The following is a 16,365-nucleotide window of genomic DNA, read 5'->3' as shown; positions in this document are numbered from 1 at the left end:
GATTTTCTGATTGTGATTTTTGATTTATTTCCGCTTCCGTACAAGCTGCAGTCAGCAGGTCGGTGCAAGCGTGCATGGTGCGGGCGCGCATACGTGCATGAGCGTTTGACGCACCATGCGGCCGTGCATCGTTCCGAGTCTCCGACCGTAAACAAAATAAAAACCTGGTTGAAAATTCGAAATTCCAACCAGACGTTTTCTACTTTTCTAAGTTTTCTTCCATACTTTTCCTGTTTGCTTTTTTTTAAATTGGAAGTAGATTTTATTTTCGAACGTGAACATTATGATCATCGTGTTGTTGTCGTTTTTATCTAAGCAGAAAGCGTTGCAGGTCGTTGATCACGGTTTATCGTGTGTGTCGTAATTCGTGTTTGAACGCGTTTTGTCAGCACGTGAAGCTCTGCCTTGAGTCTTCGTTTGCGCTGTTCTTTTGGATTAACTGGAGGAGTGGTTGATCGGGAGTGATTATGCCGCTCATCACGGCGGGTGCTGGCGGCAGTCAGAAGCGCACAGCGGACCAGCGGGACGCGGAGGCGGGGAGTAGTCGCGGGAAGCGCCAGCGGACGTTCAAGGAGAACCACACGTTGGACAGCGACGAGGAGGACGCCGATATGGACAATCTGGGGACGGCCCCCGCAGAGAAACCCCCGCCGACGGATTATGCGGTCCTCCACGATGACGATATCGAAGGTACGCGTACTGGACGAATGATCCACCGATTTGTGACGATTTTCGAACAAGCAGCATATTTCGTCGCAATTTCCAGTTTTTGTCTCTTTCTTTAGGATGCTTTTCATATCTCAGCCGATGTCAAATAAGTAATAAAAATTCGCAGAATAATTTACAGAAATATTTACTTACATATTTGTGTTTGTACGCTATTTTTCTGAATAAATAATTTATAAAAATCGTAGCAAATTCAAAGAAATTAACAGACAATAATTAATAAATACTACGATAATAATACTGATAAATACGCATCGAAAAAAAAACAAAAATGAATACAAAAAAATTAATTGTTGACTAGTAGAAATGGAAATCAGGAGATAAAAATCTGAAAATACGTGATCTAAAATTAATGAAGCGAAAATTGCAAAATTACCAAAACCAGTTTAACGCGGTCAATAAGAAATCCGATGAAATGGAAATAATTGTGTAGGACAAGAAGAAGGCAGCATGAAGGTGCAGGAAGGCATCCGCATCACGCCCTTCAACGTCCAGGAGGAATTAGAAGAGGGCGAATTCGACACGGAAGGCAACTTCCACTTCAGCAAATCCAAGGAGATCAACGACGCCTGGCTGGACAATCTGGACGCCTACACCGACGAGGACTACGAGGCGCTCATGCAGCGCAAACAGGCCGAGCTGGCCGCGCAGGAGGCCGCCGCTGGGCCCGCCCCCTCCGACACCCAGCTGTACCAGACCCTCCTGACCCACCTCCGGCCCGGGGAGAGCGTGGCCAAGGCGCTGCGCCGCCTCGGCGACGGGCTGAAGACGACGAAGCGCTATGGGAAGGCGGCGCGGAAGGAGGGCAGTGAGGCGCTGCGCGGGGAGCTGGAGGCGCTGACGGCGGCGGCCGATCAGCTGCTGGGCAAGGGGAATCTGGAGGTGTACCAGGACACGTACGAGGCGGTCAAGTTCAAGCTGGAGAAGGCCGAGAAGAAGATGGCGGGGATGCGGGTGGACGAGGAGCTGGATATGTTCGGGGAGGCGTTTGATGCCGGGAAGGTGGGCACGTCCGGGACGGGGAGTGCGCCGCTGGCTACGGCGGAAAGCGGTAAGAATCAGGAATTTTTTGTACAATTTATTTAAATAATTTCTTTAACTTTACTTTAATAATTTGGCTTTTGATTGCGATTGTGAGAAAAGTTTTCCAGCTTTTTGGTTTGTAAAAATTCAGTTTGTAAATTTTTTTTGTCTCTTTACAGTTTTATCCGTTTGAGATTTTGATCCTAGGAATTGGTTTGCAGCTCGTTTATTGTTTGAGAGTCGGTTTATTAACTTCGTTGTGCTGTGTTTTTTAGATGAAGAGGAGGACAGCGGGACGCTGTGGGAGTACAAATGGGAGAACAGCGACGCGGCACCGACGCACGGGCCGTACTCCAGCGAGCAGATGCAGGCCTGGCAGCAGCAGGGCTTCTTCAAGGACGCCGTCTTCGTCCGCAAGGCCGGCGCCGTCGACGCACCCTTCTACTCCTCCAAGCGCGTCGACTTCGAGCTGTACATGTGATGTACTCGCTTTTCTACGGCTTCCTTTATACTTCGTTCTGCCTGCTGTGCTTCTGCTGTGTAAACCTAGAATTCGGCGGCTTCATGTATGTGGGATTGTGTTTTCTTAGCAAAATCAGCGCCAGTGTCCGCAAAATACACAACGATGAATAAGACAGTTATTTTACGTGCCAGCGCCACACCGGGCGCTAGCAGCAATAACACTGTTCTCTTATGGTACCGTAGACTATAGAGTATTAAACAGTTTTGCGGCGTTCTTCAAATGAATTTTGAAATTAAAAATTGAATTTTTAACATTTTATTTGCCGAATGACTGCTATGGATAGAAACCAAGAAATTCATGGAAAAAAATTATATTTATTGGATACACTGTTATTTTTCGTTTACTAAATTAGTATTCCGGTTTTATTTGATTCTTCTCCAACAAAAATTATTTCTAGGTTAAGAGTTATAGATCTAGAATTTCAGGCCGCTGCAAATGCTTCAATCCTGGTTTATTATTAAAAATTGACCCATACTAATTTGAAATGGGGTTTTCATTTCAGATCGTCAAAACGGGTTCAAATACATTTTTTATTTTATAGTACTGTACTACAATGCTGGAAGCCGGTTACATCTCAAAATGATCTGATTTGAAGCTTGAAATATTATCACAATTTGAAATGTTCCCATTAATGGGAACATTTGAAATTGTGATTTTATTCCTAACTAATGGAGAATGCCGAGAGCATTGTCTCTCACAGTCATGTCATTTGTTGGTCACTAAAACCGGAAATAGCCGGCGTCGCAGCATCGGCTACTTGGTACGAGTGCCGAGTTGTATATCAAGTACTGTATGATATAGACATTGATTATTGATTAGCGTGGGCTACGTCACCGGCACCGCAATGCTGCATAGCGCGGATCAGCGGATGCCCGCTTCATCGCATGCGTTTGAGAGCACGTGCAGTTAAATGAACAAGAGCAAGTCAATGACACACTGAAAAACACTTCGTGGCATTTCCTCGCGGAAATAGTTCCGTCGGCTGTGGTATATCTCGAGAATACATAGTCTATATACGGCTTGTTACTGAACGCTGCACGGGAGTCTGTAACCAAATTGTGACACGCACATGATCGCAACAATTTTGGAGGGTGGTTAAGTACTATACAATGTACGACGAAACCAGAAGATCAGTTATACTAGTACTACCTAATAGCATGCATCATTTTATATTTTTAAGCGCATACAAAAAAATTTAGCACGGAAAATAACGAAGTTACAAATTTTTGAAGATATTCATTCCAGCAGCGTGCTGCTGGAATGAAAATGTGCTCATTCTGGCACCCATTACCTCCCTGAAATTAGCTCCTTAGGTGGGCGTGGATTGAACTAAATTTGGAAAATTTGATATTTTGGAAAAACCCGTTAATAGCCGCACTGTAACTGGTGCAGCCGCAAACAGGCGACGGTTTAATGCAGTTTCTGACGACTGGTTGTTTCCTTCGGACTTGCATGATAATTCCAACTCTTGCGTCTCGATCAATTATTGTATAAACCAAACCAACTTCAATAATTTTAGGAGAACAAGCTGCTTTCTGTGACAATTTTTATCGCTGTCAAGAAATTTCATTACATGTGGAAACACGCTTATAAAACATTATAAGTTCACTTTGAGTAAGTGATAAGAATGCAAAATCGATTTTGTACGTTTTACTCCATAGCCGCCGCCTGAAGTTTCTCCGGTGCTCGGGAAGCAGCAATTAGAATTTTGCCTTGACCGGTTGCAAATTAAAAGGCATATTCTATATTAGAAAATTTGCTGAATTTCTGATCCTGTATCTTTGAGCATATATATAGGGCTTTTGCGTTGAATGTAATTGCTAAGCTAATATCCTTACAAAGTCCATGCTTGGGAGATTCAGCAAAATTGAGTGAGTTGATAGCACTCAAAGCTAGCGATCAAGTCGATAGAGTCTGGAACACAACCAGCGGCCAGCGGCTTACTTAAGTAACTAAACCAACAACTTTAGATGGTTGCACAGTTTCACTGCCAGCAATGCTAAACTAGGCTCTTATAAGGTGTTAACCGTTCGAACACAAGCCGTATATACTTAGTCTTTGTGTGTATAACGTATACAGCAGACCTGGGCAGTTAATTTTAACTATTTAACTTAACGCGAGTTATTTTTGAGTTATTGAGTTATAACTTAACTCTTTAGCGTAACTTGCCCAGAAGAAAACTTAACTCTAACTCAACTCTCATAAAAATACTATATATTGTATATGGTAGCTTAACTCGCGGTGTAACTCGAAACTCGGTTTTCCTGCATAAATAACTTAACTCTTAGCGTAACTCGAAAGCTCCTGTAACTCTTAACTATTACTGTGGGCCAATTTTCTATAACTGCCCAGGTCTGGTATACAGTATCTTTATGTATGCATAGCTCACTGCACTCTGCAGGGTTTTGCCCTTCGGAAAGTACTAAACCACTCCCCTAAAATGGGATCAAAGGCGTGTAACATTTTGGTTACAAATCTCCATAGACAAACCCAAAACAAGCCGTTAACACTATTCCTATGCGAAGACTAGTCTTCCTCTTTTCATAGTGTTAAGTCTGCATCTGTGTGCAGCCAACGGAAAATGGTAAATTCTGCAATCGTATTATGTAGTATGTATTACCTACTACCTATTTCTTATAAAAATGCAAATATTGCAAAGCTTGGCCGATCACCGATGACAGCCGTCATCGAGTTCGACCTCGATAGTCAATTGTAGTAAGCACTGTACATCCGATTCCGTGGAATGATGTTGTTAGGATCGTGTGCCATGTATTTTGTTACGCTCCCTTGATTCGGCTATAACTTCAGTGTATGCGCACGACGGAAACAATTTCACTTCTTGTTTGTTGGCTGTTTTGAACTTTCGGTTCACCCTCATATTAGCATATCACGTATCATATCTTTTGCTTACGTGAACGAGTATAATATTTATAAACATACTGATAATTCACGAAGTCTCGTGAATACTCTAGTTTTAGCCGTCATTTTAGACAAATTACGGAGTCCATGTTTTTCGTGGACGTTGCACGGCTTGACTATTCAATAAAAATCATACGACCAACCCCATCACCATGTACGCGTCACCGCTGTACTTTCGCCAACTCCACACGGACGCCCGCACGGTGAACTACACCAACACGGTGCTGGTGCGGCGCAACAACCGCCACTGGTGGTTGGGCTACGTGCAGGACCTTGACGGCGACCGCTTCCTCATTGACTTCGACGCCAGCAGCCTGCGCCGCAGATGGATCCCCTCCCGTCACGTCTGGCCACACCCTCTCCTCCCGCGGGCGGTCCCTTGCCCGCGCGGCCTTTCCATCCACGTGGCAGTCCGGGAAACCCCCGAGTTACCGATGGTCTTCCGCCCCGGGACCATCACCCACGAAGTGGCGGACCTCTTCCACGGCGTCCGCCTCGAGGGCGGGGACCCGACCTCCCCCGCCCTCATCGTCGACCAGTGCCAGTTCGTCAGCACCCTCCCGCCGCGCCACAGTAAGCGGAGCTTCGCCAGCGGGAATACGACGTTCGTCTACCGCAAGCACGTGGTGAATTTCGAGCAGGCGGGGTTATTGCGGGATGTGGCGTTGTTGCCGAAATTCGCGGGGCGGACGTGCCGGATCACGCTGGGTGCGGGGGACACCGTGTGCGACGCCAGCTGCCAGTTCGCCCGGTCGTTTGCGGTGGGCTCGGGGGAATCGACATTCCACTGTACCGGACTGCATTTACCCTCGATGCCCCACGATATCCGGGCGATCTATACCTTCAATGTGGGCTGCCGGATGTTCGCGCGGGTGGACACGGGGACCGTGACCTTTGTGTGCGCCGAAGTGCACGGGAATGCCGCCGGAAGGAGTATGTTCTGGACCGAGGAGGCCCTGCGGGAGGCCTGTCAGGACTGCGTGGCAGCGCAGCAGCCACGCCTATCGCCCAGTATTAGCAGTGAGCATGGCGCAATGGACAACTTCCAATCTGGTTAGTGATTACACTCGGTACATATGTACCACTACCTAAACTTGTGTGCTTGCACCGGTTTGCACGGATACTTCGGCGTTCGCGCGCAACATGCGGTTGGGATGTTATGCCTGTCAGAAAATTCCAGAAAAGGCAAACGTATTCAGAGGTCCGTACCAAAAGTCTCATTATGGACCGATCTCTTTTACATCTTGCACGAAAGCGCACATTGGTATGAAGTTTGTTTTTACACCGAACCTGGTTTCCACAATGTTTCTGAAATTTCAAAGCGAATTCCAAAAATTATGAAGTTTTAAAACTTGAAAAAAATTGTAGAACGCTGGTTCGGGCAATCAGTTACCATGCCAGTGTATGCAAATCATTTTGGCTACAAAATATCATAAAACGACAAAAAACTTGGTTGGGAGTACGCAACACGGAAAGTTTGCGTGCATGTACACACACCTGCCTTAAGAAGGAAGATCGGATAACGAGGCTTATAACCAACGTATCAGTAAAACGCGGATGATAACCGAATTATTTGCAGACGAAGAAGAAGCCCATATCAATGAGCTTCCATATACGATTCTGGCAGACATACTTCTTCAAGGCGATATGTTTACTCAACAGCGACTAGATCGGTGAGCCGTCATTTTTTTTATTAAGGAAAATTCTATCAGAAATGGGATACATATATGTTGCTGTACACTAAAACTTTCGCTTTCGCGCACTCCGAATAACTTTTTTGTAATTACTTGACGTCATTCTAATAAAGCTAAATGATTTGTATACATTGTTTTGGAAACCGCTTACGCGCGTAACATCCGCTGGCCCAGATATGCCGCGCAACACAAGCACAAGCGAACTTTCGTGCGAACATTCGTGCACTCACAAAATTGTTTTGTAATACCACCTTATTGCATTTACAAACTGCATCTGTAGCAAATGACCAAATGATCCGATCCGGTAACTGCCTGCAATAAGGAAACATAAGGAAACATAAGAAAATATGAGACTTGTCCTTTAATTCAGAGTGTGCACTATGTGGAGACTTCTCTTGGAAGATTACGCCATGGCCAGAGAGCGCCTCCGCGTTCTCGATATCTCATGGCTACTCGCGGAAAAGCCCGTGGATGAAGAATTCAACGTCGAATGCCATTATCAAACTTACCAACTCGTGACGAAGCTGGACCGCAGCTTGACCGTATTGACACCGATCCTGGCGTTAGTGGACACGGCGGGCTGTTTCGATCCAACTAAGAAACCAGATGGGCGGGACGCAGCCGGACAGGCTCATTGTATTAGGAGGCACGAGTTTTTCGACCGAATGCAGCTTATCCGCCATTCCCTCAAAGCCCAAAATCATCGTGTCCCGCTGATCATCATGCAAAACAGCGGTGATCGTCCGGAGCTGAACGTGGTGCTGTTGGATATCGGACCCGTGGGAGAGGAGACTGACCAGTACGAGTGCCGGGCATTGCGCCAGTGGATGGGGGCGTGTCGGCAGCTGCTGCTCGTTAACTACACCGCCGCTCTTCCAACGGGTTGGCATAGGTCCCTACTGGATAAGCTGTTCTGTTACGGTGCCGGTGACCGGACATGGTTGGAGGATGGGCACCGGGCGGAGGAGGGCGAGTATGAACGCGGCGCACATCTGCCCATCAGCATTCCCTTCCTGCGTTTCCACTGCACGGAGAATGCCGCGGAACAGTGTCGGCGTTTCATCGCGTCGGTTAATGACCACTGTCCGGCCGTTAGGCAGCAGATGATCGAAAAGGTCACGGGGGTGTTGGCACGCTGGGTGCAGACGCTGGCCTATCCCAACCAGTGGACCGGGATTCGCATGTTTCTCAACCTGTAAGTAATGTCGGATTTGCACAAGCTTATCCGATTATGTCTGGCGGATAATACAGCGAAATAAATCAAACGTGTTACGCCAGGCACCGTACTACGGCGCGCCACCTCACACTGCGTAAACACGTAGCATGCGGTTGGCTGACTGGTGGTTTGGTGCGCGCCAGATCATAAGAGTGCAGTAATAGTAATTGTCTGGCGGAAGGTGGCTTAAAAACGGTCGGTACCGTAATTGACAGTTGAACTACGGGAGCGCATTTAGGCCGTCCTATAGACATACGAAGTAGTCGCGGTAGCTGTAACTTTACGACAGAATTACCGGATTAGCTTGTACGTATGGTTCTTAAAGCTATTTCGTTGATATTAACGGCCAAACAAGTGAACACGGAGAACCTTCGCTTCGCTTTGTTGCTCTGTACCTTTAATAAGGATAAGTATCATGTCATATGTACAAACTTAGTACTAGGAAACATTTATAACAGAAACACTTCCTCAATGCTATCCTGATCGGGAATTGTACCCATTACACAAATCGCTTCGCTTTGTTCGATTGATGTTGCAATGCCATGGTCTTGCTTTTAACCGCAGGTTCAGCAGTATTGGCCCAGATGGCAGTCCTCAGTCGTGGGATAATGCTGATTTGAGACAATTGAATGTGGCTATGCTCAGTCGCTTAGCCATGCACATTCTGGACGAATACTTCAAAGACTGATCAAGCAAAAAAGACTGCATGCCACCGATAAAACCAGCATGCATGCCACATATTCTTTAGGCTCCAAAAATTATCACTACTTAGTGTATCATATCTGTTGGTTTAGATTCATTTTACCTCGAGTTATGGACCGTTAGAAACCTTAGAAAAATATAATACAAGAAAGCAATGTATCGGGGTATTGTGTCTTCTGCGGTTGTTTTTTGCACCAGAACTCAGCAGAAGACAATTTACTGCCGTATAAGAATCGACGTTGTTTTAGTGTGTGCGTATTTGTGCTTAGAATTTCTTATGCCTGAGCGAACGATACTGCATTTAGTAATTTTCTACCGCTACCTTGAACTTGAATGCATGCATGTGTTTCAGTGCAAAATAACAGTAGTTTGGTGCCAGAACAATTACTGTACTAGCAGCATTTTTGCCCTTTTGCTGTTCCTTTGGTGGATAGAATAATAATATTTTAATCGATTCTGCTGTACCGCACCTCGTATTTCCACACTTAGCCTAAACCGGCATCGCAACTTCTGTGTTGACATGACTGTATGAATCAACAACCGGCACCTTCGACTAACGTGCGCATGCAGACGAGCACATGGAGTTAAACGGCCTGACATGAGCATCTCAAGTTTCCAGCTTTACCGTTTGCAGCGGCACAGTCGAACGGGTGCTAACATATGTATAACACACAACCGTACCAGCATCGTTCTTTGTGCATTGATTTCTTCAAGAAACTGTTGAGACATGTTGTTCAGGTACTAGACAATTACATAATTATGCTACAAGGTAGCGTGATAACGTCGCTTCGATTATCCCCGTCTATGATCTCACATCATGTATGCGTCGCCGTTATACTTTCGGCAATTTCACGCCAACGCCCGCGAAGTGAACTTCGGGAACACGGTGCTGGTGCGGCGCAACACCGGTCAATGGTGGTTGGGCTACGTGCAAGATATTAACGGCGATCGCTTCTTCGTTGACTTCGACTCGACAACCGACCGCCCCGAGTGGATCCCTTCCCGACTTCTCTGGCCGCACAATTTCCTCCGTCAGACGGGACCTTCCTATCGGGGCCGATCCGTCCAAGTGGCACTGCGGGACAGCCACGGAGGCCCGATGGTCTTCCGGCCGGGGAAAATCACTCGCGGACTGTGTGACAATATGTTCAATGGTGTCCGCTTAGATGACGCTAATCCTGTCTGCATCGTCGATACGTGTCAGATCGTCGCGAAACTGCCGACCCCCAAGAAACCCAGTTTTGCCGAAAGCGGGACGAAATTCGTCTACCGAAAGCACGTCGTCGCCTTCAAGCAAGCGGAGTCATTGCGAGATGTGGCGTTGTTGCCGAAATTTGTGGGACGGGCGTGTCGCATCACGTTGGGTCCGGATGACACCGAGTGTGACGCGGACTGCCGTTTCACCCGGTCTTATGCTATTGGATCGGGGGACTCGAATTTCCACTGTCCCATGCACTTATCCCCGGCGTCCGCCACAATGTACTGGTTTGATGTGGGCTGTCGGGTGTTTGCGCGGGTGGACACGGGGACGGTGACGTTCGTCTGCGCCGAAATGCACCGCGACGCCGCTGTCGGACACAGTATGTTCTGGACTGAAGACGGTCTGAAGGAAGCGTGTGCGGAATGTCTCACTGCGCAGCAATCGAAGCTAGCGTCTGCTCCTAGGATTCTTAGTGAAGACGCCTTCCAATTGGGTTAGTGTAGGGTTGTGGATACCAAATGGTAACTGGTATTGTGGTACGGCTGATATACCACTTACCAGTGGTATATCCGGCAGGTGTGAAATGGTACGATTTATTACCAGATATACCATAAAAGGTTTGATATACCAAAAGGCGCATGGTAATATGTTACATAATTTATGGCAGAGCGAAATAAACGGAAAAGGTCACGGCGGTGTAAGACCGGCCGGTTTCGTAGTCTAATATGTGGTGTTTTACGGAAATGTGCATAAACGGCAACGAACGAGACGGCAATTGCGAGTCAGGAATTGTTATTGAAGGAAATCGGACTGTAATCCGAGGCAACTGTCGGAAAAGCACAAAAACATCGGTATAAAAGAGCAACAAGTGGAACGGTATATCAGATAACAGCATGTACGGGCATATCGCCCTTAACAATCAGAAAGCGCATTTCATGAGAATCGGCACATACTAAGTGATTCAGGCATTGGGCAAGGGAAAAGTAGCGAGCCGAGCATCAGGACAAAGTACATGTAACACTTCTCTCCATGAAAAGGACTGTCCGCAGTCCATAACTAATATAAGAAAAGCAGAAAAGCCAGTCAACCAGCAGTACGATAAAGCAGCTGTTTTTGCATTTTAAAATTTTCGAAACACATTCATGAAATAGCAAATAATAATATGCAAGTAATAGTTATACTTTATACGGTTAGAAGAAATACAGGTAATATAGCGGAATAATCTGAATTTTATTTTTGGAACGCTTTTAGGGAAAACCGGATTGAACCGAATTTTCATTTTATAAATGTTTTGGATTTTAAATTCTCTGACTCATTTTATAATAAATGCGGTTCAGTCGATGATATCTTTCGGTCGCTCTTGAACTTGAACTTTGATCAGCGGTTAACCGTACACCAAAACCATAACACCACACCGTATTTACGCAAATAAACAGACATTTCATTTCCTGAGGCAAAATCGACACAGTACAATTTATAAATATTAAGTCGCTGGTTTCAAACATTATTCATTCGCTTGTCTAAACACACGCCTCTTTTTCCCTTTTTTTTTTAATGCAGCTTTAGTGCATTCAGTCTACGATGCTAAACTCGTGTCTGGCTGGTAAAAATTTTTTTTCGTCTGCTGCAGTCGAGTCGCGCGTGTGCGATCTCGTACGAAATTTTGTTCTGTTTTTTTTTTCTCAGCAATTTTCAATGCTGTTGCTGACGGGTTTTGGTCAGAGGCATTACAGCAAAAATTTTTTTGCTGTTGCGGACAAGTTTTCTGCAGAGATTTCACAGCAGATGGTATTGCTGTTTCAGACAGGTTTTTGTACATCGATTCTAGACTGCGTTAGTTGAGGTAATTTCGAAGCATGTGAGCGATTCTTCATTCGCGTAGACACTGTGCAAACAAACTGCTGCACCAGCTTATCCGTTAACTATATTTTTTTAAAATTCCAATATCTAATTTTGCCCCAGAAAATTTCGATCTCAGTCTATTCACACAAACACCATGCGCTACCCATGGTTGTAATGCAGGTCGTTTAATCTGATCACGCACTGTTCGTTGTGAGGCGGTAATGACTGATAAAAATCGGCGACCTAAAGCTTCAGGTAGCGAACCGTATATAACTGGGTTCGCTGGAGCGAACCTTAAAATTACTGGGTTCCCGGGGATAGAAACGGGTTTATCTCCAAGAACTTTTTTTTTGAAATTCAAACGAAAATTTGACAATTCTCGAAGGAAATTTCCTGACCAATATTTTTGATAAATTTTCCACAAAAAATAAAGCGATGCTTTTACTGAAAAATTTAAGTAAAACCTGACCATGTTAAATTTGACGAAATACAAGCGAGAACCTGACTTGATTTGAATTGTCTTTGCAAAATATAAAAAACAAAATCGCATAAAATACAATATTTTTGAAATTTTGCAATAGAAATTTTTAAGAAATTTTAATTAATTTGCTGGCTGACTTTACATGAGCGGGAAAATAAGGCTAATGCTAAGCGGTTATACGCTGCTCACGGTCGGTGGAGTTCCGTACCGAACCGGTGCCAACTTCCGGCGCTGTTCCATCAACGCATTCCCAAAGGTCACCGTCGGTTCCATCCGTGTTCCGACCGTGTGCTCCGGGGAGGAGTCCTGGCGCCGATTGTTGATCCATCCGAGTCCTCAGCGGTCGTACGCGCATTGGCGTAGACGGGATCCTGTCGGACGGTGTCCGAAGGACGGTAACGCGGCGTCATGGGAATATCCACCGTCCGTGTGGGTACGTCCCGGGACGGGTTCCGATTGGGGGTTTCCGTAGCGGTCGCAGTGACCGCAATCGTTCCCTGCCGTCGAGGCTGAAAATCATACTGCCGGCGCGAACGCGGGCGGCAACAATCTAGAAGACAGCTGAGAAACGCGATTACCGTTCGGTAATACCGAACGCAAAATACCACAGCAATGAAAACGGTTATCGAAGTAAGCGAAATATTTAGAGACTATGCCATGTCATGGACTTCATTGTACTTTGAACATATTTTGGAGTAATTATGGTACTCAAATTTGAAATACCGGTCTCCAACATCAGGCCGGATAACTCGGCTGTTAAGTCGAGAAACCGAAAAGGATCCATTGACAAGGAGTCACCGAGAGTGTCTTCCAAGTTATCCGTCAGGAATTTGGCAGTATAATGCCAATGTGCAAGCGTTTTATGGAACGTGGGGTTTACAGGAGTCCAGGCACCGTCTTGGTAGCGGTAGAGAGTTCCGTGTATAATTACCACGGAGTGCCGATGGAGGCAAACTGAGTGCCTTTTGAGGGTTTCGCCGTCGAGGGCGATCGTGTATCCGCGATCGTCGTTTTCGGCCGCGATGTACGGATCTGGTCCGCATGTAGAGTACTTGACTCCGATGGTAACATTGACTTCCGTGCACTGGTAGATAGTCGCCGAATCTCCAAGAACTACGGCAGCCTGACATTTGGGAAAACCTAGTTTGCCTCCGACGACCACAGGGGAAAACTGGCTAAGTAGAATCAGACTTTCCATTTCCGTTCTGTCGGCCTGGCATTGCAACTTGTGCAGATGATTGAGGATTTTCATTTCTTGAAACGCGAAGAAATCCTCAACGTACTGAAGGTGGGACGATAGTAAGGTGGTAATTTCTGCCGAAAGATTTGCATTCAACCGACTTTGGATGCCAACAGGGGGGACGAGCCGGAGGGCGGATTCTCTCAGTGACGTTAGGACGATACCAAGCGTGGTAAAATTTTATGCGAAGTGTCGGATGGGAGCGGACATAATGAACAGATGCGCCTTCATCGCATGTTCGTTCCATTTTTTCTTCAACCGTAAAGCTGAGTTGATGTAAATGGTCCCGAATGTGGATCTCTCCTGATTTTAATTGGAACAACTGCCCCTCGCTGTCAAGAACCGTGTTAGCACGACACTTCGTATGGTTTTTGTCGGTAGTCCACACGTAAGTTACGTGTGGATGGACACTGGACTCGGAGAGAATAGACGAAGAAATTTCGCCAGTGGCGGACAGTACTGGACAGTCGTCACACGTGGTTTCGAGGGTCACGTTCTCTAAGAGACAGGTAATGACGTCAGCCCGGCGGTATTGGTTCCACCGGCGGTCAACCACAGGTATTGCGTCGTATACCCAAGTGCGTCCACTTTTGGTCATGGCGTTTCCACTGCATGTCTTTGTTCTGACCATGTCACGGCACTGATCAGCGGTTACCGGGAGTGCGACCTCAAAATTCTGGCTGTTATAGCCGCCGAAGAAAAAACCTTCTTGTATCGTGGTTTTCATAACCATCCGACAAGCGGAGCCGGAGAAAACTCGAGTAATGTTCTTATAGTCGAGAAGATAGTACTTCACGTCATGAGTTTCTCTGATGGGGCCGTCTAACTGCTCGCACCGGATTCGCGCAGAAAGGTCAGCGATTCCCACGTATTTACTCCGTGAGCAGTCGCATAGCGTAGTGTTCAGTCCGGAAGTACCCGACAAGGTACAGAGTAAAGAAGGACGGAAAGTGTCACAAAGCTGGGTAGACCAGCGCGCATGCGTTTTGCAGGAACTGGAGGCGGCGGTGCCTCGTTTTCTGGTCCTGAGTCATCGCTCGTAAGACCTTCCCGATTTCCTGGTTTAGCCGGAGCGTATGCGGGGTTGTGAACCGTAAGTCCCTTTCTCGATGGTTCTTCGTCCAAATTCACAGTTACAGTAGATTCCGCGTCGGAATCAGAATATGCTTCCAGAGGAGGTGGACTGTCAGAGTCCTTCCTCGCAGTAGAAGCGTTTTCCGTCATCGGAAACAAATGTGCGCAATGAGGACATATGTCGCTGACAGCGCATTCTGCGTGATATTTGTGGCCGCCAATACACTCCATCATCGGCGGAGTGCATTCTACCAATACCACTTCCGTACCGCAAACGCACATTCGGTGGCGGTAGACGGCTATGAGACATTGGGTACAAAGGAAGACGGGACGACCTTTCTGGTACAGGACGCGGGCATCTGTTGGTTTATTACACCTTCCGTTATTTTTCCGCGTTTCACAAAGACGAATGTTAAAGACGTCTGTCGTTCTAGATGAAATAACCATTGCGTCTTCTCGATCCCTGTTAAGGAGTACGAAGTCCTGACCGATCGCCCGGAGGGCATTGTTCGTAAAGCATTTGCAGTCAAAACTGATATCCGTATCATGGTACGCGACATGACAGGTGTGCTCCCTGGACGAAGTCGGAAAAATGCCAACATTAGGAGAGCTATGGATTGGTAAAACGGCATCAATGCTTTAAAAGCTATTGCCCTGGATTCATCATTGTGGGGATCAATGTTAGAAACTGATATATCAGCGGATGGTAGTGAAAATTTCGGCGATAGGTTTCGTAAGTGTCGGCAACTTCACCAAGGTTTTGCCGTAAAGCCATGCCCAGAGCCTTTTGTCAGTGGCGCAGAATCAGAATGCGTTGTTTTGGCATAGCGGAGTACTACACAGACCTGATCAGTTGGGTCTGCGTAAGAATTTTCCTCAACGATAAAAAACGAATGCGCAAAATCGTGAGCTATTCTGTTATTGAAATCCCGTTGCGCGTGCTCATAAGAGATTTGACCGGGAGGATACCCAAGATGTCGATGGTAAATTCTGGTCGTACTACAATGATCACAATGGTTGGGTTCTCGTGTACGGTGCCCTGCCTGACAAGTTTTAACGGTCAAATCGTTAGGATGCTGAAAGTAGCCGTCGGTAAACAACTCGTGGTTGGTGGCTTTATAAAAGCATTCCAGACAGAAGAAGTCTGGAACAAGCTTATTATATAAATAAAGACCGTAACGTTGAGCCCGATTGCTACACCTCACGATCGGTGCATTGAGCTCGGAGTAATTAATGGTCTGGGCATCGCACCGGCCGGGTCAGTGTTACACTGAAAGGTCAACGAAGGCGTCGTCATATCAAGTTGTGTCGTTGCGCATCTGCATGCGAAAGGTGCAGGAAAACCGCGTGTTAATCCGTAATTTCCTACGGCTAGCTTAGCCAAGTACAGCGAGGAAAGAACGGCTTGAGCGGTATATCTGTATCAATTTTGGAAGGGCACTTATGCAACTTGTAAATTCCGCAAGACGAAGATCGTCAAGAAAAGTATTGTTTACGGTTGTTATACGCTCGATTTCATTGGAATCCAGAAATGGTTCAAGATAACGTTTTAACACCTCCAATCGGGCGAACGAAAGCGCGCGTGCACTGGGTACTTCCGAAATTACAGTTGTCAAAACTGTTTGACGATTGGCAAGAGGGTGAAGCTCATTAGCAACACTCACGTGACAGAAATGGTCAAGTACGTACCGGTTGCCCAAAGTCGATGGGTTCAGACCGGTGTA

The 16,365-nt window shown here is 46.4% G+C and overlaps 2 protein-coding genes across 2 annotated transcripts; both read left to right on the top strand.

The window, feature by feature from the left end:
• Nucleotides 1–25: 25 nt before the first annotated feature.
• Nucleotides 26–2,438, top strand: LOC129601178 (CD2 antigen cytoplasmic tail-binding protein 2 homolog). Its single transcript, XM_055499918.1, has 3 exons — nucleotides 26–690; nucleotides 1,160–1,777; nucleotides 2,025–2,438. The coding sequence occupies exons 1-3, from the start codon at nucleotides 468–470 to the stop codon at nucleotides 2,228–2,230; spliced, it is 1,047 nt and encodes a 348-aa protein (XP_055355893.1). The 5' UTR covers nucleotides 26–467; the 3' UTR covers nucleotides 2,231–2,438.
• Nucleotides 2,439–5,343: 2,905 nt separating this feature from the next.
• Nucleotides 5,344–9,157, top strand: LOC129601179 (uncharacterized). Its single transcript, XM_055499919.1, has 4 exons — nucleotides 5,344–6,244; nucleotides 6,771–6,864; nucleotides 7,256–8,080; nucleotides 8,666–9,157. Exons 1-4 carry the CDS (start codon nucleotides 5,344–5,346, stop codon nucleotides 8,787–8,789), a joined length of 1,944 nt encoding a protein of 647 aa, XP_055355894.1. The 3' UTR covers nucleotides 8,790–9,157.
• Nucleotides 9,158–16,365: the final 7,208 nt, after the last annotated feature.

The sequence above is a fragment of the Paramacrobiotus metropolitanus genome, unplaced genomic scaffold (genome assembly GCF_019649055.1).
Source record: "Paramacrobiotus metropolitanus isolate TYO unplaced genomic scaffold, Prichtersi_v1.0 Parri_scaffold0000217, whole genome shotgun sequence".
In the NCBI taxonomy this organism is placed as follows: Eukaryota; Metazoa; Tardigrada; class Eutardigrada; order Parachela; family Macrobiotidae; genus Paramacrobiotus; species Paramacrobiotus metropolitanus.
This window is presented reverse-complemented; position numbering and strand designations above follow the sequence as displayed.